The sequence below is a fragment of the Parasteatoda tepidariorum genome, chromosome 1 (genome assembly GCF_982258835.1).
Source record: "Parasteatoda tepidariorum strain Cologne lab strain chromosome 1, Ptep-v5.0, whole genome shotgun sequence".
Lineage (NCBI taxonomy): Eukaryota > Metazoa > Arthropoda > Arachnida > Araneae > Theridiidae > Parasteatoda > Parasteatoda tepidariorum.
Window position 1 is genome coordinate 32,854,959 of NC_141755.1, and position 26,743 is coordinate 32,881,701.

Here is a 26,743-nt window from a genome sequence, read left to right on the forward strand (position 1 = left end):
TTTAAATATATTTCATTCCTCAAATATTTTAACCTATTTTAAGCGGTTAAATATTCAAAGTTAGTTTGAATCATTCTGTATAATATAATTCCAAATATTACATTTTATTGAAATTTTCAAACAAAGACAAAGGTAATATAATTTGAGTTACGTTAATTGTCGTTGAACGATAAATGATAAAAACAAAGAAAGAAATATCAGACTTTACCATTTGAAAAACAGTCAAGTATTTTTTCCACCATAAATATGGTCTCATTTTGGGCCCAATTGCTGATAGTCCATAGTATGCATACATGATGATATGTACAAATCCATTTATCATCACAGGTATACTTTGAAAACCACCTAAAATAAATTTAATCTGATTACTCATTGGTATTATATTTTGAAAACCACCTGAAACAAATTTAACCCGATTACTTATTGGTATTATTGGATAAATTACTGATTACTTATAGGTATAAAGTTTTGCCATACTGTATCTATGTACTTCTCTTAGAACAAATACGGGCATAAAAAAGGAATAGATTTTCATGCAATGCTAAATTTCAGTCGAGTTGGGCATTTTAAATATTCAAGGAATTAAATAGATTTTAATTAATTATTTCGAGACATAAATAATTTTGACTGGAGATACAAATAATAGACATGTTAATTTGGAAAATAAATAATTTTAATAAATACAAATAATTCGAAACTTATTTAATTTTGAACAATCAAATAATTAAATGATTTTTACACTTTAATTAATTAGTCAAACAAACGATTGTTGAAATTCGTCAAAAAAAAAAAAAAAACTTACGTCTAAGTAAATATTTAAAAGTGTCTACTTTTCAAATAAATTAAAATAAAATTCCAAAATAAAATTTGAAGGATATTCACAATCTGAAAAACAAGATGTAACCTGTATATTTTTGCTGCTAAATATACAAATATAAATAAATAAAAAAATCCACAGTTGTAAAACTTACTTATTTAAAGACATTCCCCTGCTAAAATATACTTTAATAATTAATCTTTTTATTTCATTATTAATCATTTCTTTTATAACTTAATATATTGATGACTGATTAAGAAATTTCGAATTACAGTACATAAGACTTTTTTCATCATCGTTAAATGACGCAAATTTAAAATGCAAAAGTTTACATATTTGTGTAAATTCGATTGAATAGTCCCTCCTTCTCCCCCTAATAAAAGTCTACGATCCCTGCAATAAGAGCGGATTCCCTGTAATATTGTTGCCGCTTATTGTTGTTACAAGTATTACTTTTATCAACCTGTGGTTATAGTTACCCTTCCAATATTGAGGATTCGGAACTTCAGTGAAAACTCATGAAAAATCAGCGTGTATCGATGATTTTACATTGCGATTCAATTTTTATAACTTAATTTTTGTAACTTCACAGATTTTCTCTTAAAAAAAAAGAAGAAGTAAATCTTTATATATTGTAGCAAGAATTTATTGCAATCTGAACAAGATTCAAAACAGAAAATCACGGATGATGAAATTTAAAATAGCTTATCAACACCAAATATTTTTTTGTTTGCTTTGTTTTTGTTTATTCGAGATAATAGGGATTTAAATTTATGAAGAAAGGAAAAAGATGTAATTAAACTCTGATCATTACAATCAGTTGCCGCAGCATATACGATAGTATTATTATAATAATTTGTTGTTGCGTACTTGTATAATTGAAATATGCTTAAAAATAAATGCATGCTGCTGCCCTCTAGAGAACATATGCGTATCAAATAAATAAATCTTCTTTAAAAGAAAAAAATATCCTGTACTATTAGTAATGAAAAAAAAATCCATGAAAATCATTAAGATAACTATAATATATTACTAATATTCCGGTATTTCAGTTATATAATATTCAATATAATAGTTACTGAGTATTTTTTATATGAACCTTTTTAAATTTACAAGCATTAAAGCTTTAGAAAATAATTGCACCAATAGATGGCAGCATCAAATGTCTAGCACAAATTTTATAAGGTTGTGATGAATGAATTTAAAGCAAGGTGATGAACAATAATATTTGACTACACAATAAATAAAAATTGGTGATTTTCTTTCATTACTTTAGCTTTATAAGAAAATGCTTAATTTAATTTAGTTACACTACAAAAAAACTTAAATCTGCTTTTCGAACGTTCTGTGGTCACATAAAATAACGCTTTTCTGCGAATAATCTGCTATTCTGATAACTGCTGTGAGTTTCCAATATTTATTCATGACTATTAAGGCTAGTTTATGACTATAAGGACAAGATTTAGGTCTATATTTTATGTCTATTAGGTCAAATTTAGCCAACATATAGTCAGCGCCTTCTGTGCTAATTCTGAAAAGGACTCGCCAACCAATCTGAAGAAAAGCCACAGTTTTGTGAAAATGAAAGGTGTTCGTGAAATGTTACTCCAACGATGCATAATCTAGGCTCAGAAAATTTGCATTCACTGATTTCGATAATTTTTTCTAAAGATGGAGAAATTTCGACAGATTTTTTTTCTTCAAAAAGTTTAATAACTATTAAAATATTTGAGTTATTTGTCCGTTCTAAAGCTAAGAAAATTCTTTACGACAAGATGATTTATATAGTTTAAAAATTAAATCTTATCTTCAATTGCAAGGTACTTAACTGTGGTTTTTTTTTCTTGGCGAAGAAACGTCGAAAAACACTGTTCGCATATATATAATTCATGATATGGACAAAAGTTGTTAATGATTTATGTCTTAGAATTAAATGAATAATTATAATTTAGTTACTTGTTTCTGTCCTTAGCATTATCCAACCCAGTATTGGCACAACTGTGTGATGTACAACATGTAGGAATGTCACAGAGTTCATTTTTTTCCTCAAAATGAAAAAGATCTGAAAAATAGAATTTTATTTAAGAAACACACGTTAAAACGTATTTATAAACTTTTCATGATTTAAGAAATATAGAGGCTGTTGTATGATGTGAGACATTAAAAGTGCTTTATTTAAAATAATTATTAATTTAAAACAATTTATAATTACAAAAAAAGGAAAAAAAGGGAAGTTTTGTTAAAAAAATATATTTAAAATCAATATGGAAAAATAAATAAGTCTTTAATTTTTGCTACGTTTCCAGCGATTCCTCCGTTTTGTAATTTGTTTTCAAGTCTTTTGATTGTGCAACCTTTAATTCCTTTCGCTGAAGAAAAAAGTGCATTAAAAGATGTTTCGTATTTTTTTTAAAAATTTATTTCTTTAGTATTTTTCTTCCAAAAACTTTAAAAGTATAGATTACAATTTAACCCTTAAAAGATGGAAATTGATACTCGGCTTTTTAAAATTGATATAGAATGAAATTTTTAAAAATATAAAAATTGATATTAGTTAAATAAGCTCACAAAGTTTTGCAATTCCTCTGGTAGGAAAATTATCTACATTGTTTAGGGGATAAGCTTGTTGCTTATCAGCATTAAGTAAAAATCTAGTATTGTCGGGGTTTATAAAAATTTCTTTAAACAATCTGGTTTGCATAGCAATAATTCTTGAACAGTGGGCAATTTAAAAAACTTCCCCCCAAAACACAAACTGTTCTTTTATCCCAGTCTTTTGTGTTTTATGAGGTAAATCAAAATGCGAAATTTCAAGAAACGGTTGCATCATTTTTTTATTATAAAATGTTTTAGAATTGTTGTTAGCATGGAATAAACCTATGTTAAAAGTTATTCAGAAATATTATCTTGGTAATACATTTTTAAAAATAGATGTTTACTAAAGAATCATCACAAAGAGAAAAAAAATCCGGTAAAGTTCCCATACTGTATCCTTAAGTTATTTCTAGTAAAGCAAAAATCAAAATTTTGGTTAATAGAACCAAAATATGCGATATTTAAACCATTCATTTTCCAATTTTTCCGTAGTAACCGTTTACCGGAATTTTCTAGCCTTCAAATTTATAGTTCTTATCACCACTTTATATTCCTATTACCATTTATTTAAAAAAAATATATAAAAAAGTCAAAATTAAATTTAACCGAACAAACGCTTCTAAGTCAAAGTTTTTGTTATGCTCTAAGGTATCATGCTGAAATTACCACATTTACCAAACTTTGTCACAGACTATAAGACCTTATTTTATTGTTAATTTTAAACAATATTAACATTATCAAACTTTTTAGTATTTCCGTAAGTACAGAAATAAGGTAAATGTTACCATATTCTAGTAGTTTTGATTATACTTTTTTTCTCAATGCAGGGTAAACACTAATAAATCAAATGAAGTAAGCATTTATAAACAAAGTGTAACAACAAAATGTATGTAACTACTCACTGTATCAATGAATTCTATATATTTCAGGATGTATAATACCCAACAGCAACTTGTCAACTGTAAATCCAAAAACAGAAACTTTATTTAATTACAGTCTAAGTTGAATTCATTAAAGTATCAGTTAATATTGTAAGAAAAGTTAATATCTAAAAATAACCTAAGTATAAAAGCAGGAAGAGTTTCTTACTAATTTAAAATCTGGGAATTAAGAAAACATTGCAAAAATCTCCCTGATTAAAAATATTAGTGAGTAAATTTAATTTATAAAATTAACAGTAAATAGTTAAGTAATAAGGGTTTTAAAAACAGCATAAGTATAACATGACATGAATTTTTAATTTGTCAACTGTTAATCAAAACAAAATAAAATAAAATGAAGTAAAATAAAAAAAAAGAAGTAAAATAAAAAATAAAGAAATAAAAAAAAAAGAAATAAAATAAAATAAAATAAAATAAAATAAAGGAAAAATAATAATTTAAAGAAACCTTTACATATCAAATTAGATTTCAAATAACGGTTTTTAAAGTAACTCAAAAATTATAGGAGGAATAGTATTTTTCCTACTTATATTCTATGAATTAACGATCTTCGGATAAATGTTAATGAATTCAAGTAAAGTCATGTAAATTAATTTCATAAAAATGTAACTTAAGACTTAACTTTGCGTAGTATTTTTATGTCATAAAGTTATTACAACTTAATTAACTAAAGTTATAACAACAACCAATGTTATAAATAACTTAACTTTATGTAATAAAGATGTTAAAAATAATACGATATGGGAATTAGTGCTTTTTAAATTTAAAATATGAGCATCGGATATCATTGCTTAAAACTAAATCACAGCCTAAATTAGAATTATTATTAAATCACAGCCTAAATTAGAATTAAACAACTTCTATTAGTTATGACTTCTATAATTTAACACTAGTTAATGAAATATTTTATTTCTTTAAACTGAAAAATGCTGCTAATAATAATTCTCAACAACAAGTCTTAATAGCAATTCCTGCTAGAATTGGAGTCATCGAGACATGATAAATTTAATATAATTTCATGAATTCTAGTCAGATTTACTTAAAAATGAGATGTCTTCATTGTAGATACAATGTTGTCTTTTTCACTAAATTTATAAACCATGATTTAAGGAGAAATCAGCTTAACAAATTTTCTTTTACGATTTGAGGACACATATGTTTATAGAAAATATTTATATACTATATATAAATAGTTTATAGAAATAATTTAATTCAGCTGTGCAATAAATATTTATTTTGAATTGATAACTAACTCATGGTCAGAAGCATTTTCATCAAACTTGATTTTATTACTAAGCAGTTTTGAAATATCTACAATATTCTACATTTGAACATATGCAAATAAATTGGTTCAAGAATATTAAAATTTGTTATTTTTTTGCCGAAATAATTTTACGACGAACATGGCTGTTTTATCTTTTAGCATGCTTAGGGGCTCTTTTTTAAAATTTCGTTTATATTCTCTGTAAGACAATAAAAAATTCTTTTTCTAATAAAAATGTGTATTTCAGATTTTTTTTTTGGAGAAATTCGTGGACATTTGAAGACGCATGTTAAAATTTGGGAACATTTTCTGTCCTTACTGAGTTTGAAAATGTTTGAGGACAATCATTATAATTCGAGGATTGTCCATAAGCTTTGAGTACGCCTGGTCAATTAAGGATGTCTGTAAAACCATCAAACACATTATTTAGTTACTACTACCAATGGTAAACTCTTTAAATTTTTTAATGATTCTTTAGACCTTAAAAAAATCATTTATTGAATCATTATTAAACGAAAAATACCTAGTAATACTACTACTGTAAATGTTAATTTGTTTACTTAATTTATGAAAATTTAAACTTTCCCGCTAGAGGGCTACAACTATAAATTCGAGAATTCCCATTGGCCACACAACTGCTAGATAATATAATATAGTCTTAGAAATTGATTAGGAAGATACCAGTTAGTTAGGCATAGATAATTGAGTAGTAATACATAATTGAGTAATAGTTTCTAACATGCTTTTATTGTGTTAAAAATTGAAATAAAGTCAGAATGCAATCAATTCATTTTATCTATTTTTGCAATTGCTTGGAACTCACAAAATCTGATTAAATAGAGATACGATCATATCTAAAGTACTATAGATTAAAAAAAACTATTAACATTATCAAAGCAATTCATGCCATTTTAGATTTTATGTGGAGTTTGACATAGGTTTGGCATAATTAAAACAGCCATGTCTCGGAACATATTTATTGGTGTAATTCTTAAAGCATTCGTCTTATTCTGATCTGTAAAAAGTGTTCTTGTTTACGATTTTGGGTTCTTTGACTGAATTAGTTTGAAAAGTGTTTTATTATTTATGTCTAAATTAAGCAGACACTATATAGGCTAATTCATCAACCCTTTTTATGAGCATCAGGCAGATATTTGTCCATTAAAGTATAGTAATTTGGAATAGTTGCCATTTCACAGCTTTTCCCATTTTCTTTTTAAACTGCTGCTTCGAAACAAATGAGATAATTAGCGGGCACTATAATTTCATTATAATTGCGGTCTCTAGTTATCCTATATACGAGATATTGAAAAATAAATAAATAGCACTCTACACTCAATGAAAGTCGCATAAACGTTATACATATTGCTAAATAGGGAGATTTTGCTTAGTGTTACGCTTTCTTTTAAAAGCATGCGTGAAACAAATCGTGTAATTGATAAGGGGTAGAAAAAAAGTGTAATTATTTTTTCGGTCAACGGAAGACAAACGATATGCAAAAGTTATTTAGCATTATGAGCATGCTAAATAACTTTTTATAGACCTAAGAATTACAGCAAAAATGTTGTAAAGGTGAATTTGAGAAATAGTTAAACAGAATACATTGTAAGTTCATTGAAAATGAACTGAATTAAAATGAGACAACAATTTTTACCTTATATGTTAAAGTTCCTTTTTTCACCGCCGAACCTTTGCAAAAATCAGAATAGCTAACTTGAGGTAAGTTGAATAAAATCTGAAATTAAATATTTATTTAAATGATTTCATGGTATTAACCTATTGTATGAAAAGTACTAGAAACAAACTTGCTTTTAAGTTGTTGTTTTTTTTCTACTAAATTACATAAGGAAACTTTTTAGGTATAAACTTTATTACATGAAAAACACGATTTCAAATTAAAACAAATGACACTAGCTGGCTTAAGGTATACCCCTGTTTTGTATTTTACTTTTATAGAGTAAATAGAAGTAAGAACTTTTTCTTTCAGTCTAATTTCATAAATGACGTAATCTGTGGTTGTGTTTTTGTTAAAGTTATTCCTGGAATCTATCCATGTTTCTTATGATCTGGTTTTTCTATTACAATATGATCTGGCGTTAAACTCTTAGGTCTATAGCATAGTTCTTATCTCAAGTGATAGGGGTTCAGAGGTTCAAGTGATATCAGGTTGAAGATACAACCAAAAGAAAAACCAAAAGTTGGAATTCGCTTAAGTTCAAGTACCGACCACATTGTCGATCAAAAGCAGGTGATGGTTCTACCATTACTAGATACAAGATCAATATCTGAAAAAAAAAAATGGCTAAATGCTTAGTTATGGGGATAAAAGATCGTTTAAAGATCGAGCTCTGACAGGGAACTAAATACTTGGCCCTAAGGTTATAAGATTGAGCCCTGAAAAAAGGGCTAAATGCTTGAAACACTTTATCAGGCAATAGGAAGTTTAGAAAATATAATTTTTTTCAGAAATGCTTTTTCCCCACATTGTTTAGAAATCATGCAGAAAATCCGCATGCCTGGAGAATCCATAGTTTAGAAGGCCAGGATAGTCTGGCTTGCAGGAAGCTGTACTCACGTTCTTAAGAACGGAAATTCGAATCCATCCGGCCGAAGACTCCCCGTGTACTAAATAGTGACTGGTGTGGGTTAAATCTGTTGGGTCATAACGTTCTCCATATTCCCATCACAAATTATGCCTCTTGAGGTACCTATTGAATTGGAGATTGATCATTCTTTGGTTCAGGTCGAAATTACTATCAGTGGATGTATGAATGGGTCAGCCCTATAAACGGGTGTGACGTATGGGTGTGACAGAAGTTGAATTCTCGACCGTAGATGGTGCCATTGGAAAACAAGAGCAATCGCACCCTTTTGCTCTAGTGGCCGATGAGAGCAACAACAGAAACCATGGGGAAAATCTAGTATCATCGACGAGAATCAAAGAAATTAATTAAAGAATCACCAGTTTTCTATAAATAAAGAAGAAAGAATTTCATCAAATAATTTTTCAGTTCCCAAATACGAAAATAATTCCATTTAACAATTTCCAGTTACTTAGAAACGGAAGGGAATTGAACCATGGTGATGTTAACGAATTCTATCCCCAAGCAATACAGAATGTCTTGGTGATTATGCTGCTGGAATGTTTACATATTGTTTTTAACTTCTACGGTAAGAATAGATTTTTAAAATAAATTTAAACAAATCCATTTGTAAGAAAAAAGTTAAAACACCAGCATAGGAATTGTAATAAAAGCAACATTTTTCTTGCAAAGCAATTGAAGCATAGAGAAAATTGAATTTTTTTTAAAAATCTCACACGAGAAAGTCGTATTTGAGATTCGTTTAACGTAAACGTTTCTAGTATTTCTCACTTATTTTAAAACCATTCATACGATGGAAATGGAGGTCACTGATCCGCAACTAAAAGAGTTCTGAACTTCCTGTAAGTTCATGTTTTTCAATCTTTAAAACAACTTGTCTGTTATTTATGCATCTCTGTATTAACATACACGATGTCAATAAGCCACGTGACGTAAGGAAAACGCTGTTTCGAGGTCAACATACCAGACCTCTTTTATTTGAAAACGTTTTCTTTTCGCACGGAAAAAACGGAAAAAGTTTCGGTTTTTTTTTAAATGCAAAATGGAACAATAGAAAAAAACTTTTTTCTCCGAAGGAACAAAAAGATTTCATTTATTTCATCTGGGAATGAAGAATGAGTTGGTAATTCTTTTAAATAATATATTGTTTAAATAATATGTAGTTTGAATGAAATTGTTTAGTAATATTTTTGTATGAATGAGCTCCATTTATAAGTTTAACAAAATGGCGTTCATTGTTAGTTTATAGATTTTCGAATTGTTAGTAGTGAACAGACAATAGGCATAAAAAGAATATTGAATTTAAAAACACTCAGATATAGATATGTTATAATAAATTTGAAAATCCGTTTTAATAAATTTTTGACTTTAAATTACAAAATGAAAATTGTTTTTAATAACTAAGTAACTGGAAAATTAAAGTTATTATTCTAAATGAATTGAAATCAAATTATCCCTACTAAAAAATTACCTGCAGAGGAAGTAGTATTGAAATCAAGTTCTTGAAATATATCTGTAGCTTTTATAGGACTCTATTAAACTAGATTTAACGGTAATCTTAGTTATTATGGGCCAACTTTAAGACTGTAAAGAATTATTGACTCATCGAACTTATACTAATAATGTCTTTGCTTTTCGCGGGTAAAATACTTACATTAAAAATAATTCTTAAATGATACATATCATAATTTTTTTTTATATGCAAAACCATACTTTTTTTTTTGAAAATTTTAAAAAAATTATTTATTAAAACTCCTTAACTATTGAATTATTAAAGAACTATCACGGAACTATTACAAAGAAATATTTAAAATCTTTCTTTTCTCTTATTTTAAAATATTTTTGACAGAAATCAAATAGAAATGCATACTAGCGTTTGCAAACTGAGGTTTAAGCGAGAAAGAAACAGAAACGATATCGAAATATCGAATCAATGCAGAATAACGAATCGTTGCAGAAGAAAGATCGAAATCAAAACCTTTTTGATTGGCTAAAAAAACAACAGTTAAATGCGATAATTAATAGCACATACGAATTACATCTGGTTTTAATATTTTTAACCCATTTTTATAACTAATGGTTAGACAGAGTTTGATTGTGTTTTTGATTTCGACGCTTCCTAATGTGGCCTAATGCAGGGCTCGAAAAAACTCAGAAATGTTACCCGCCCCCGAGGACGTCTTGTTCAACAATGTACCCGTCCTCCTTTGAAACTAATCCGTAGCTTCTAAATAAATAAAAATATAATTTTCTCTTATTTATTACAAACATTTATATAAATTGCACAATGAATTACATTACACAGTAATAAAAGAAATACTAGGTTACTATTAGTAACCTAGTATTTCTTTTATGAAATAATTTATTTCTTTTATGAAATGATTTATTTCTTTTATGAAATAATTTATTTCTTTTATGAAATGATTCATTTCTTTTATGAAATAATTTCTTTCTTTTATGAAATAATTTAAATGGCAAAGGTCAAGTTTTCAGGAATGTCAATTTATCCGAGGGTACTGCGTTTTTTAAATGAATCAAATATTACATCTGCATGCTCCACAATCAAGCCAATGATTTACAGAGGTTTCTGCACTGAAATCTGAAAGGGGTTTTTCACTTAGGTTCATAATTGCGTTTCACGCTTCTTGTTTAAGACCAATGCGCAATGTGGTTTTTTTTCTTTTTTTTTTTTTCTTTTTTTCTTTTTTTTTTTTTTTTTGTAAGTTCGTTGCTGAAAAACCCCTTTCAACCGCTCTCCCAAGTACTCCCAGACAGAAAAAACATCAATTCCATTTCAGGGTCTTTTTCGAAGTGAGGCGCTAGACTCTTGTAAGGTTAGAAAAATTGAAAATGTTTCACGAATATTAACGGGAATTTGGCCGTTCTCGCGGACGTCGGATTCGAGAAATCCGCTGTACGCGGGGAATTTTTGACCGCCGAGGACGGGCGGTTTTTCGAGCCCTGGCCTAATGTATTCCTAATGTCCTTTGGCGATTGGTGAGAACGCTTCTTTAATTCCAATAAAAATTTTCGCCAACTCTTTCCAATCTATGGTATGGTTTGGTAATTCGCATCCTGTACATAACAAAATGCTATCATTTCATAAAGTAATTTCTTTTACTGAAAGTTGTCATATTTATAAACTTATAATTATTTTTTACTTTTTTAAATATCATAAATTTTTGAACTTTTTTTTTAACATACTCAAAGCTTAATATTATAAATAATTATTTCATACGTACTGCTGACCAAAACATTTTCATTAACCTGGAAAATCAAGTGTTTTAAAAACATCAAAATACGCAGATCCTACAAATGAGAATATCGAATTACTTTTTTAACAAGTTTGAACAAAAAATTACTACTTACAGTGAATAAAGAAATGGAGTATGCCACTACTAAAAATGCATTAAAAAGTATCATAGGCATCCTTAGATTAAATGGTTTTCTATTTTTCATCATTGCTGGGCCAATGACTGTACAGAATAAGGCGTAAGAACAACATAGTACAAATGGTAACGTATTTTGTCTGACTAAGAACCAAGTTCTTATTTCCTTGTCTGCAATAAAAGATAATTATAATCTTTTTAGACATTCACAATTAAATATAAACATATAACTGCAAAAAAGTAGCAAGTGCAAAATTAAATACAAACATATAACTGTGCAAATTTAAGAAATGCAAAACCAAATATAAGCATATAGCTGTAAAAAAAATAACTAATGAAAAACCAAATATAAGCATATAGCTGTGAAAAAAAGAAAGATATGCCAAACCAAATATGAAAATATAACTAAAAAAAGATTACAAATGCAAAACCAGATGTGAGCATACATCTGTAAAAAGATAACAAAATGCCAAACCAAATGTAAACATATAACTGTAAAAAGATAAAAAAATGCAAATCCAAACATAATAATATACCTATAAAAAGACAACAAATTAAAAACCAAATATAAGCATAAAAATGTAAAAAGACAACAAAAGCGAAATAAAATACAAATAAGTAACTGCAATAAGTTTACAATGGTTTAAAACAAATGGTTTAAAAACAAATAACAATGGTTTCAAACAAATGGTTTAAAAACAAATAACAATGAATTAAAACAAATGGTTTAAAAACAAATAACAATGGTTTAAAAACAAATAACAATGGTTTAAAAACTTACTTTAAACAAATGGTTCAAAAACTTACTTTAAACAAATGGTTCAAAAACTTACTTTCGTAAAAAGATATTATTTAGGTGGGTAACTCCAAACAAACAGTAAAAAATTTGTAATACGTTGAACCATGTTAATCAAACTTGCTGCAACTTTATTACAGTTTCAATTTGAACTGAATTATGATGAAAATTCATCTTTCTTGAACTCAAGTGCTCGATATTATGATTTTAAAGGGAATGATGCTGCTCCATTCAATTTTAAAGGGAATGATTCATATCAATGAACGAAAATAAATAATATTTTAAGGTTGCTATTTTTGACAATATTATAGTTCAACCTTGGATTGATATTCCTGAAAAATTTCGAATCAAATTACAGTAAAAAGTACCGGTACTTAGGGTGCCGGTACATTTTACCTTAAAGTTCATTTTTACGGGAACATCTACGGAACAAAACAATCTGATTTACCGTAGTTGTTACAGTAATAATTAACCTAAAATTATCAAAGAAATAAAACTGCAAAAAATACGATATAATATTTTACGGTATAAATGGATTTTGCGGTAAAATTAATTTTACGCATGATGCTCCCAAAGTGCCGGTGCTTTATAAGGTAATTTCATTTAAAATTTTCTAAAGTGCATGCAGAGGGAAAAGTCGACATTAAAATTTTGGTGCTAAGTTTAAAGCAAGCATGTTGCTGGTTGGAGTCAAATGGCATTCAAAACTGAAAAGACTGCTTGTAAAAACATGAAACCATATTCGCCAAAAATTGAAATAACACTGAAACTAAAAGTATGGTAAAAAGTACCGCAATATGATAAAGTTTGCCGTTTTCTGGCTCTATGGGAACACGAAAAAACACAGTATTTTTTACCGAAGCCCTTTGGTAAGGATTTTGGTAAAATTAACAATAAAATATGATCTTATAATATGTGATAAAATCTCTCAAATGTGATAAAGTTTATCGTTTTCTGACTCTATGGGAACACGAAAAAACACAGTATTTTTTACCGAAGCCCTTTGGTAAGGAATTTGGTAAAATTAACAATAAAATATGATTTTATAATATGTGATAAAATCTGGCAAATGTGATAAAATTTGGCAATTTTATCATGATGCTTGGCAACAAAACCATTTATTTGGATAAAAATTACTATTGTATTTTTTACTAAATGTGTGGTACTGAAAGCTACAGTTTTAAAAGCTGGAATCTTTGGTATACCGTTATCATATAAATGTAAAAAAAAACAAACAAATGAATACTATATATTTTGAATACTATATAGTTTAAATGAATACTATATAGTTTAAATACTATATATTTTGATTTCATTAATCAAAATTGACTTTTTTTTCTGAACTAGAAATGTCATTACATATTTTTAAATGCAGTAATTTTGACAGAATTTTTTCTCCATGAAGAATTCAAAATTTTTTTTATTCAACGAATAATGATAAAATTTTTATATAAAATACTTCCATATCTGTAATCTTTTATGCTTTTTTGCTGGATTTTTGTAGAGTTTTTTTAATGAAATGAATTTATTTATTGAGGATGAGTGATCTTTATTATAAAAGCATTAAGTAGGTCTATCAAAACAAAAAACATAGCATAAAAAATTGATATTTGTGTGTGCTATGTGTAACGAAGGTCATAGATAAAAAAATATCAAGAAGATATTTTTTGTCTCTTCTGTTAATTTATTCATTTTAGAGATACATATTCGCTAAATTTAACTTTCATATTCTATCAAGCAATAGAATAAAAATAGAGGAAGACAAATTCGAATATTGCTATGAAAATAATTTTTATTCCTTAAACTGTTGGAATTTTCTTTCCAAAATTACTATAAAATAACCGGCAGTAAATTTACGGTAATTATTACTGTTAAAATTACTGTATATCAGTTTTTTTGTTCCATAATAAGTCTCCGTTAAAATAGATTTTAAGTGCTGGTACTTTATTCCGTACTTTGATCTAGAATATTATTACAGTGTAGTATCAAATTTAGTGTACATGAATTTATAGCTAGTAATATCTGCAACAAAAATTAAAATGTAATGTTAATCAATAAAATACAACTTAAAATTGAGAAGATCTCAATAAAACTATGTGAAGGAAAATGAATTATTTCAATGTAAAAATATTTGTGAACAATTCATGCCATAAATTCTTACCTCCGGAATCGAATGTTTTTTCCAGTGTGTCATCTATTCTTTGGAGAAAATCCATTACAGACAACCGACCGAAGTCAGATCTGTTTAAAATTCCTAAAAAAATAAATAAATAAAAATATTTAAAAAAATTACTATGACATATGCATTCAAAATATTATAAACTAAATTTTATATTTATTAAAATGAAAATATATAATTATTCACAAAAGTCATCTTTCTTTAAATATAATTTAGAAAAAAATTTTTACCCAATAATTTCCTGCTTATTGTAGACAAGATGATTGGATAATAGGCTTACGCTGTCAAAAGACAATCAGTCGTGCATTTAAGGTCGTATAACATAGAACAACAGCTCATTAATGATTTTGAAATAGATATTAAAATTATTATAAATTAAGTTTTCAGTTATTTATATGAAAATTAATAATTAATAACAAAAGTAATCTTTCTTTGAAGAGTTCAACTCAACAATGACTTTTACTCACTGTTTCCTGTTAATTGCTCTGAAGGTGATTGGGTAATAGGCATAGGTTATTAAAAGGCAATCAGTTGTACAATCAAGGGTGAATAACACAGATAAACTGCTTAATAATAGAGCATATATAGAAAAGTTCTATATATTTATATCTTTTGCGATTACATATTCCTTACAAAATGAAAAATAAGTCACTCTCCAAATTTATATACTAATAATCTAAGGTTGTCTAGAACGAAGTCTAGATAACTTTATTCAGACCACTGTCTAGGTGGTCTGAGTAATTGAATAGTAATATCTGTATTAATATCATCACCAAACAGTTTGCTTGTTGCAAAACAATCTTTATGGGGCTTTATTTAAGAATAATTGTTTATTATCAATTTTATGCTTTCGTTTTTAAATCAAATGAGACATAGTCGAAATGAGACATATCAAATCAAATAAGACGCATAGGTTGATTTTTAAGAAATCGAACTCAGCATAAATTAATTAATGTGAGATTAATTAAAGATTTTCCTTTTTAATTTTCTTTTGAACAGCGTCTATTTGAGCCAATATGGATTTTAAAAGAAAAATTCACCTAAAGATTATGAAGCTTTTGAGAAAACACTTACACAAAAAGGATCATTATTACTATTATAATACTTATCCCATTTTTTTTGATTTAATGCAGGTATGAGTTTAAAATTGTTCAATTTAGACTGCATTTAAGAGAATACTTATGATTACACATTTCTGATTTATACGTATTTTTGATTTAATACTCATATTTTTATTTGTTTGAAAAAGGCTGCAAATAGTTTATGTAAACAGCAAAGACTTGTTTGTACAATCCATGAAATTGCTGAATTAATTTAAATAGAAAGCAAGTGGTTTTTAAAATAACACGGAAAAGCAGTTTAGTGATACACTTAGCCGCTTACTAACACTTAAATTATCATTAAACCATAATTTTGTCTGATTAATTGATAAAAATACATTAGAGCAGAGGTTTCCAACCTACATGGGGTGGGGGCCACAAATAAAAACACCAGTCAAATGGCGGGCCGCAACTTTATCATAATTTTATATGGGACTCTTTTAATGTTTGAAGGAACATTAAATATTACTGTCAGATTTTTATCAAGTTGCACAAAACAAAAGTATTGAATTACAAATTAAAATAAGAAGTAGATTTTTAAAAATATTTCATTGCATATTAAAAAATTCTGGCTACAATGACTTTAATGTGCACCTTCGTATTAAACAATTAGTGTGCAACAGATATCAAATTGTTAAGATATAAAACTTTAAAAATTTTGTTATTAAAACATACATAGTAGCACACAAAATGATCAATGAGAGAATTAAGGCTTGTCCGCTGTACTTGCATTCGAATGGAAACTTAATAAAATAAGGATTATATTTTGCTTTTAAATATAAAGTTTTTTTAATATTAAAAAGCAAAATAACAAGCATTGCAAATAATTTTGTTACGTATCATTTTGAATCTTCCCTTAATCAGAAACTTAGTGACAAGATTTTTTTTCTTCTTTTAAATTTAATTATGTGATAAATTAAAAAAATTTTCCAGACCTATTAGGATATGTATCAGAAAAGAAAAAAAACTTCTCGAGCATCTGAAATTAATTTTTTTTTCTTTTCTGCTCACGTCCTATTTGATTCAAAGAATTTAAATAAATATGATATTCATTACCTCTTTTATGCGTTTTGAAATATACAAATGTAAATAATTTCGTCCAAAGTTAGTGGTTTCAAAAAGTTAAATCGGAGAATTTCTTCGAGAAGATTTCCGATGAGCACATGCTAAATTATATTCACAAAAAAACAAAAACAAAAAAAGGAAATAAGAAAGAGCAGCATACACGATTATTTTTGTATTTGAATAAATATTTTCCTGGATGCAAAACCTGAGAAATAAAATTTTTTTCACCGTTGGTATGTTAAATTTCGCAGAAACGAAGAGATTATGTTTTTTTTTAACGAAAAAAAATGTATTTTAGACTCATACAGATTCCTTACGAAAATTGTCTGAAAAAAAATACAACTAATATATTTCAGTTTGCGGGCCACAAAAAAAGGCTTCGGGGGCTAGATGCGGCCCGCGGGCCGCCAGTTTGAAACCCTTGCATTTGAGAATGATTAAAGTGTAATTTAAGAAATTGAAACTGCTTTAATACCTGATTTCTTTCTCGTCACTATGTTAATAATAATAAAAAAGAAGAAGCAGTTATGAACTAAAAATTAAACATGGATAGATAATAGTTAGCCTAAAATTAATAAAAACCAATTCTTCATAATTTATTTTTTAATGTGAACGTTTTATAGAAAAGAAAATAAACCCGATTCTTTGGACTAGTTCATCTTAAAAATGTTCCATACTGTTTTGGTTTTTGAATACCATTGTTCAGAGAGATTTATTTTCTACTTAAATGCAAAAAGACATATAATTTAGACAATACATCATGGACACAGGAAATTTAAATTTATGTGTTGTATTATTTTGTGACCTACATCGTACGGCAGATAAATTTGCTAATACCTTACTGTTCCGTTTCATTTACTCCAGTTTGTTGGAAAAAATAAAATTTCAAAAATAAATTATGTAGGATTTAAACGCTTTTTTCTGAATTTTGTGTATAACGTTTGAGTTTTAAAGCGTTTTTTTTTTTTTTTTTTTTTTTTTTTTTTTTTTTTTTTTTTTGTATTTGATTTTCGTTTGTATATTTTTTTCAGCACTGGATTGCTACTTATTCTAAGAAAATTCACTACACATTTTTCAAAATATGTTAAATTGAATCGGTGGTCCTATCAGTGCTTTTGTTTAAATTTTGTAAAATGTCTATTTTTAATTTATTTCAATAAAAATTCATTTTTGGATGCCTATCAATTGTTTTAAATGAAGCAAGATTTAATAAATAAATATGAAAAAATAGAATTCTCCTAAAAAAATAATAATTTATAAAAAGTTTAGAATTTCCTATGCTAATTTCAAATGCAAATTACTAACACATTAATCTCAAAGCATACTATTAAATTTATATTAAACTCAATGTATTGATATTAAAGTCCTTACATCTGCAAATCTGACTCGTAATTTGTGTTGAATAATCTGTTACTCTAAACAATTTTCTTGATTGATATTAAACGGGTAAAATAAACTCTTTTGAATTCTATTCAAAAGAGCTTATTTTATGTTAGAGTTTTGAATTAGTTCTATTGTAAATACAATTATTAATAGAAGGTGTCAAAATTCTATTCATTCCGATTAAAAAGGTTTTTACCATTTTCTCCATATTACTCAAATTTCACTTACATTTTATAAATTTTTCTACGATCTTTTTTAATTTCTTAAAAGATTTCATCAAATTTTCACGATAGCATGATTTAAAACAAATAAAATTTTATAATTTAACTAATAAATCTATTTCTTTTAAAGTTTACTGTGACAGTTTTAAAAGATCAATTATTTTTAAATAAAAAAAAGTTTGAAATTTTTTCTTTTTTTCCAGTTTAAAATTCAAACATTGTTGATAATTATAGCTCTATTCTTTGAAACACACTTTGATCACTTTACAATAAAGTATATTTATTTGTATATTGTTGGCACACATGGTGAAATGACACTGATTAGCCTCACAGCTGCCAGTTTACTGCCGTTTAAGAATTCCATAGTGCTATACGAAAAATTATAATTATCATAATAGGTGAGACATATATATTTTCAGCTATTACAGTACATTTATTGAACTACCATATTCATTTATTCATTTATCGAAAAAGTTTTGATTAGAAATTGTTGTAAACTATTTGAATGAGTTTGAATGGGTAATAAAAGATATAAGTTTTTAAGAAAACGTTTTTGAGTTTCAATGAAAATTGAGATAGTTCTTTGAGTTTTAATAGATAATTTAAATATATTAAGTTTTGGAACTTAAAAGTGCTTTTCTATCTAAAATAATTTTTAAATTTGCGTAAAATTAATTTGAAATAATTGTGCTGCAATTATCACCAAACTTTACATCAATAAGGATTTTATGTAAAGGAATTTATTGATCCATATCATTCTTCATTCTTCAGCGAATAATAATTAAAAAGAATTAATACAATATTTTTAATTTATTACTCTGGTAATTACATTGAGAAAAAAAGTATGGTCAAAGCTAACAGGATATGGTAAAATTTATTGAATTTCTGGCTCAATGAGAGCAAAAAAACAGCTCCGTTATTTTTTACGAAGCTCTTTGGTAATGAGTTTGGTAAAATTAATAATGAAATATTGTATTATAATATAAGATAAAATTGAATAAATGTGGTGAAATTTGATAAATTTATGATGATATCTTAGAGCTGGGGCTTCCAACTTACATGAGGCCGGGGGTTACAATTCAAAACACCAGTCAAATGGCGGGCCACAACTTTATCAAAATTTTATATGGGACTCTTTTTATGTTAGAAGGAACATTAAATATTACTGTCAGATTTTTATCAAGTAGTGCAAAACAAAAGCATTGAATTACAAATTAAAATAAGAAATAGATTTTTAAAAATATTTAATTGCATATTAAAAAATTCTGGCTACAATAACTTTAATGTGCACCTATGTATTAAACAATGAATATGCAACAGATATCAAATTATTAAGATATAAAACTATAAAAAGGTTGGTATTAAAACTTACATAGTAGCACACAAAATATTCAATGAGAAAATTGAGGTTTGTCTGTTGTACTTGCATTCGAATGGAAACTTAATAAAATAAGGATTATATTTTGCTTTTAAATATAAAGTTTTTTTAATATTAAAAAGCAAAATAACAAGCATTACAAATAATTTTGCTACGCATCATTTTGAATCTTCCCTTAACCAGAAACTTAGTGATTTTTTTTCTTCTTTTAAATTTAATTATGTGATAAATTTAAAAAAATTTCCAGGCCTATTAGGATATATATCAGAAAAGAAAAAAAAACTTCTCGAGCATCTGAAATTAATTTTTTTTTCTTTTTCGCTCACGTCCTATTCGATTCAAAGAATTTAAATAAATATGATATTCATTACCTCCTTTATGCGTTTTAAAATATACAAATGTAAATAATTTCGTCCATAGCTAGTGGTTTCAAAAAATTAAATCGGAGAATTTCTTTTAGAAAATTTCTGATGCTCACATGCTAAATTATATTCACAAAATACAAAAAAACGAAATAAAAAGCAAACAACATACACGATTATTTCTGTATTTGAATAAATATTTTCTTGGATGCAAAACCAGAGAATTAAATTTTTTTCACCGTTGGTATGTTAAATTTCATAGAAACGAAGAGATTAGTTTTTTTTTTATCAAAATAAAAGTATTTTAAATCCATACTGATTTTTTACAAAAATTGTCCGAAAGAAAATTACAACTAATATATTTTAGTTTGCGGGCCACAAAAAAAGGCTTCGAGGACCGGATGCGGCCCGCTGGCCGCCAGTTGGACACACCTGTCTTAGAGCATAGCATACAAACCATTTATTTGGTTAAATTTAATTTTCATTTCCATGTTATTTATCAAATGTGTGGTAATACGAACTATAATTTCGAAAACCAAAATTTCCGGTGAACTTTTATCATAAGAACGGAAAAAACTGCCAAATGGTTTCATCGTATATTTTGGTCTTATTAGCCAGAATTGTGTTGTTGTTTTAACCATTTCAGCCAGAAATGTCATTAATATACAGTACGGTAATTTTACTAGAATTTTGCTCTCCATTCAAGGGTAATAACAAAAGACATTAGAAATGAAATAATAGATGTTTCTAAACCTTTTAAGGAAAAGTACGTGATTTATTTTTCTGTTTCCGTTTGACGAAAAGGTGAGATAAGAGGTTAAAAAAATAAATAAACGTTTGTATGATACTCAATAATGACGTTTGTATGAACTCAATAATTACACTGGCATAAGTTGATGACATAATAATTTATATAAATTTCCTGATGACTTTTAATCGAGGTGTTTGAAACAATGGGTTGAAGATCGAATCATAATATCCCAGCGTGTGATGAAATATTGCATAAGATGAAAATTATCTTTGAAGTTAGGTATGTGAAAAAATTGCACTAATTTATTCGTCTGGTGAGACATTGCATATTGTGCTACGTAATCAGTGTATCAATAAGTGTCATATTCTTATCCCTGAACTAAATTACCTGCAGCTGTTTAAACCAGACCCCACACACTTTTAATGGTATTACACCAATTTATTTTACATTTGTGTTTAAAACTATTTAGGCTAGTTGAGGATTTGTTTTGGGGGCAAAATTTGTACTATTTTGATTAAATGATGGTCGGTTATGCTACTCTTAGAAAATTCGGTTCTACGTTGAACCATAATGACGGTATCTTGAACCATAATTTTGTGTTAATTTGTTGCAACCTTAATATGAGTCGTTGTGGTTCAGAGGACAAAGCACTCGCCGTTCAATGAAGTGACTCGGGTTTTAATACCTCCTAGAAGAAAGAAGGACTCAACTCGGATCAATTTACTAGTTCGACGTAACGAACATAAACTGTGCAGTGGATGAAAAATAAGAAAGATGTCACTGCGGTCGGGCTACTAAGCTGAGAGCATAGAATATGAGAAAGATATTATTATGTTTGGACTACTACAGGATCAAATTTCTTGCTTATAGTAACCCGTGCTGAGGCCTTCTCTTTTCTAGGAGGTAGTGGTTGGAATGTCAGCGATGGTTGGTCCTTAGAATTCCGTGTTAGATACGTTTCCATGGTGATACATGATACATTTTCGTAGTTTTTCTCTCCATGTAACTGGTTACGGGTTAGTTTAATAAAAAAAAAACACCACAAAGACGAATTTCTCCCATTACCTGATCTAGGAGTTCCCTTGTCTTCTGGTTTGAATTCAAAATTACAAGTCTAAGGAGTTGAACATTGGCTGCCGTAAACTCAAAATTGAGTTGGCTTTTTAACGACGGTTATAGAATAAAAACATAAAAATCTTTATATGGTACTAATATGAACCAGAATTCCGACTAAGGTGAATCACATATTATCGTGTATTATTATTACATCATTCATTAGGAAATGTGTTCAAGTTGATATAATTTGATAACATGGATCAACTTTAAACCATATAATGGTTAATACAGCTTAGCTCGGTATTATGGCTCATGTACTTTAGTATTTCTAATTGCGAAAAGAAGCCGACAATAGAGTAAAATAATATCACTCTCAAAAATAAAGCTTTCACTTTTGACGATTCAGCAATCCTTGAGTTGTATTTCGTTAATTTATAGAATCATTTCGTCATAAAATCGCGTGATTTGGGATGAAACGTGACTTTCAAATACATGACGAAAATATTTCCTCAACTCGAAACTTCATCGTAGTATATTGTGGGAGGTTGTTAACTACAATGAAGAAAAATAAATTAAACCGAAGACTAAACGATCGAAAATAAAGAGACGGAAATAAGCCGACCGACCCTTATGGTGGTCAAGGAGTTAGCCGAGTGCCAGGAAGATCCCGGGTTCGAATTCCGCTTCGAGCATGAGTACAGTTTATCTCGCTATTCTAACTGTCCTTCTTGGGGTGACATTGATCCACCTATGTGGTGTCCTTGTCAAAGTGATTATTAGGAAAGTTAGTACATTAGTCACTACGAGTTTTATTTTTTATTAGAAAAGTTAGTACATTAGTCATTACGAGTTTTTTTTTATTAGAAAAGTTAGTACATTAGTCACTACGAGTTTTTTTTATTAAAAAAGTTAGTACATTAGTCACTACGAGTTTTTTTTTTTAGAAAAGTTAGTACATTAGTCACTACGAGTTTTTTTTTTATTAGAAAAGTTAGTACATTAGTCACTACGAGTTTTTTTTTATTAGAAAAGTTAGTACATTAGTCACTACGAGTTTTTTTTTTTTTTTTAGAAAAGTTAGTACATTAGTCACTACGAGTTTTTTTTAAAATTTTTTTTTGGAAAAATAATAGAATGCAATTTTGACGAAATTTTATGTGTGATCATATACTAGAAAACCGGATTGACAAAACCGAAGAAAGTTTCGTGATGTCTGAATACCCACTTTTTGCAATCGTTACCCATTTTTTAGACTGATATTATGGTTCACGTACTTCCGTAACAGTGGGAGGAAGTGAACAATAGAGTATAGTAGAATAATGAAAAATCGCGCCATGGACATTAATACGTTTACGCTAACACAGTAGTAAATTAGCATTAATTGTTCATCAAAATTTTTTACTATTCATAACAGAAAGAAGTATACGTAACTATTGGAAAATTAAATCTCATGTACCTTCAATTTTACTCGTAAACGTGCTAAGCATGACGTACTGTCATCACTTGACGAAGCAAAATACCCTCTTAGAGCCCATTTATTTCGTTACTGAAGCGTACTGTTCACTCAACCATTCAACTGGGTGAGCTTAAAACACTTTCTGCTTTCACATGCTAGTTTATTTAGTTTTACTTTACGGACATAAAAAAATCTATTTGATGAAATAAAAAAAACGATGCGATATTTAATAGAGTATGCTAATTTTAAGATGCAAAAAATACACTTTAAATATTCGTTTGTTTAAAATATATATTTTGTACCTTAAAAGGCATTTTTACTTTTCTATTGTGAATTTAAAAATTTACATATTTATGCTTTGTGTCCGTTTTACTTTTAATTTTTAGTTTTCAATGCTTAATAACTTGTTTATATGTCTTTACATGTATAATTATTGATTATGGGAATGATGAACGTTTACATTAGCTCAACATAGCCCTTCGAACTGTTAGATTTACAGTGCGTGATGACCAAAACTTTTACAACGAATTACTGTTTTATTATCATGTTCAGATCTCAAGAATTATATACTAAAATCAAATGGTTCTCAGCCAGTTTGAACAACTGAAATTATAAAACTATAAACCAACTGAAAAGCTATCAAACCAGTGACTCTGAAAAATGAACAGTATGGTTCATAATGATAATAAAAATCCTGTTGATAATCCCATTATAGTACTGATCTTGAAGTCGAAAGAAACTGATTTAAAGTTTTGATTGGAACTGATATAAACGTTGTGAACTATAAACTTGTTGGGTGAACTCAGTTTGCTTGAACTTTCAATTTCATCGTCATCCTCAATTCAGTTCTTTTCAAAATTTCAGTAAGCTGAAATACTGAACTGTATTTTGAGCAAACCACGCGTATACACCACGTCATACACCGAAGAGCCATTACATTATGACCACCCTGCTAATAACATGTAGGACCACCTTTAGCCCTCAAACCTGCTAGCACCCACCGTGGCATTGATTCCACAAGGTGCTGATAGGTAGTCTGAGGTATCTGGTACTAAGCGCTCACCAGCTGGTCTTGCAATTCCCTCACCTTGCGAGGGGGTAGCGTGGCAGCACGAATTTGGCTTTCCATGTAGAACCACAAATGCGTTATTGGATTAAGGTCAGACGAATTTGGGGGCCAAGACATGACTTGAAAGTCACTGGAATTTTCCTCAACGATTTGACCCTTATGACATGGTGCATTATCCTGTTGGTAAACACCATCCCCCGCAGGAAAATCTGTCGCCATGAATGGGTGAACCTGGTCTGCAACTATGTTCAAGTAGCTTACATACGTCAGGGAATGTTCTATGAGGATTATTGGTCCTAATGTGCCCCATGAAAACATTGTTCCTGGGTGAGAAACCTTGAAAACCTGGGCGAGCCCATTGCTATAGATGGAGGGTGGTCATAATGTTATGGCTCTTCGATGTCTTGATGTTCGATTTTACACTTGTCAATGGAAATAATCTTTAAATAATTACCATGCATTTAAATAAATAAATCCGAATCTGCGCTACTTCTCATGAGGGGCCAACTGCGGCGGCAGTGAGTAAACTTTCACGTATGCCCATCGAGTTATTATTCTCTTAAGCATCTGGTTATACAAACTGAAAAAACATAACGTTTTTGTAGTTTTTGTTTAATGGCTTTTTAACTCCTGAAAGGAGTTCTTGTCATTAAGTTTTATCTTATTGACGAATAGAAATTATAATGCTTCTTGGAATGTTCTCTCAAGTTATATTTAAATGGGAGTGTTAATGAGAAATATGTTAATTTTCATGACTTTCCTTGTGTTGAGAAATAATACATTAGACACTTATTTTTTAATTTCAAAACCTTTAAACGCCACAAATAGAGCCTGCACCCCTGTCTGTAAGTTATCAGAAAAACGCAATTGCATATTTTTTAACGTCTGTACTATTTGCTGCTTTTCACTTGTTGTATAAAGAAAAGTAAGAGAGTAAGAACAACCTTATAGCGTTGCAGAAATGATAATGTTTAGATTGAAAAAGCTTTTGACCGAAGCAATAGTAATCAAGTACTAAAGTTCTACTATGCACCTAGTTTTTACTTAGCGATTTTTTTTTTGGTATTCCCCTTCCCCCCTCCAAATTCATACATTAGAATGTTGTTATAAAACTTTCCAAATTTTGTCTATGTGGATTGTATGAATCCAGAGCTATTTCGTCTCTATAAAAAGTTAAGATTTCCCTGTATTCTTCAAAGGTGGAAATATGCTATAAAATATGTATTTTATTTCAAAAGACATTAAAAAATTCGAAAGTTAAGTATAATTCGAAATGATATAGTTATAGATTGGGATTTCCTTGCATTCTTCAAAGGTGGAAAAAAGCTATACAATATGTATTTTATTTAAAAGACATTAAAAAAATTCGAGAGTTAAGTATAATTCGCAATGATATAGCTATAGATTGGGATTTCCCTGTATTCTTCAAAGGTTGAAATGTGTTATGCAATATGTATTTTATTTCAAGAGACATTAAGCAATTCGAAAGTTAAGTATAATTCGCAATGATATAGCTATAGATAGGGATTTCCTTGCATTCTTCAAAGGTGGAAATAAGCTATACAATATGTATTTTATTTCAAAAGATATTACACAATTCGAAAGTTAAGTATAATTCGCAATGATATAGCTATAGATAGGGATTTCCCTGTATTCATCAAAGGTAGAAATATGCTATACAATATGTATTTTATTTCAAAAGACATTAAACAATTCGAAAGTTAAGCATAATTCGCAATGATATCGCTATAGATTGGGATTTCCCTGTATTCTTCAAAGGTGGAATTATGCTATACAATATGTATTTTATTTCAAAAGACATTAAACAATTCGAAAGTTAAGCATAATTCGCAATGATATAGCTATAGATTGGGATTTCCCTGTATTCTTCAAAGGTGGAATTATGCTATACAATATGTATTTTATTTCAAAAGACATTAAACAATTCGAAAGTTAAGCATAATTCGCAATGATATAGCTATAGATTGGGATTTCCCTGTATTCTTCAAAGGTGGAATTATGCTATACAATATGTATTTTATTTCTAAAGACATTAAACAATTCGAAAGTTAAGTATGATTCGCAATGATATAGCTATAGATCGGGGAATTAATAAACTAACTAATGAGTGCTTAAAGAGCTCCATTCCTAGAAAAAATTCTGTGGTAATTGATTTTAGATTATTGTTAAAATATATGTGATCAATAACATGTGACTAAGTAAGCATAAAATAGTTGAGCTATTTTTGCAATGAAATTTAAACTATGATATTTTACGCATCCCGATATTGAGCAAAACACCATATAACAAATTTGAAC

General features: G+C 28.2%; 1 protein-coding gene across 2 annotated transcripts in view; it reads right to left on the minus strand.

Moving 5' to 3' along the window:
• The window catches only part of LOC107441671 (very long chain fatty acid elongase 7), a 33,781-nt gene that overhangs the window by 3,156 nt on the left and 3,882 nt on the right, over positions 1 to 26,743 (minus strand). The window contains exons 1-7 of one of the 2 annotated variants that reach the window (XM_087161441.1): positions 14,815 to 15,058; positions 14,567 to 14,659; positions 11,590 to 11,780; positions 7,272 to 7,352; positions 4,315 to 4,371; positions 2,774 to 2,879; positions 209 to 345 (exon numbers count right to left, since the gene is read on the minus strand). In XM_087161441.1, coding sequence (XP_087017567.1) covers positions 209 to 345; positions 2,774 to 2,879; positions 4,315 to 4,371; positions 7,272 to 7,352; positions 11,590 to 11,780; positions 14,567 to 14,621 — 627 coding nt within the window. In that variant the 5' untranslated portion in view covers positions 14,622 to 14,659; positions 14,815 to 15,058. Of the gene's footprint in view, positions 1 to 208; positions 346 to 2,773; positions 2,880 to 4,314; positions 4,372 to 7,271; positions 7,353 to 11,589; positions 11,781 to 14,566; positions 14,660 to 14,814; positions 15,059 to 26,743 lie in introns of those variants that run through there. The other variant, XM_087161434.1, reaches the window with a different exon arrangement.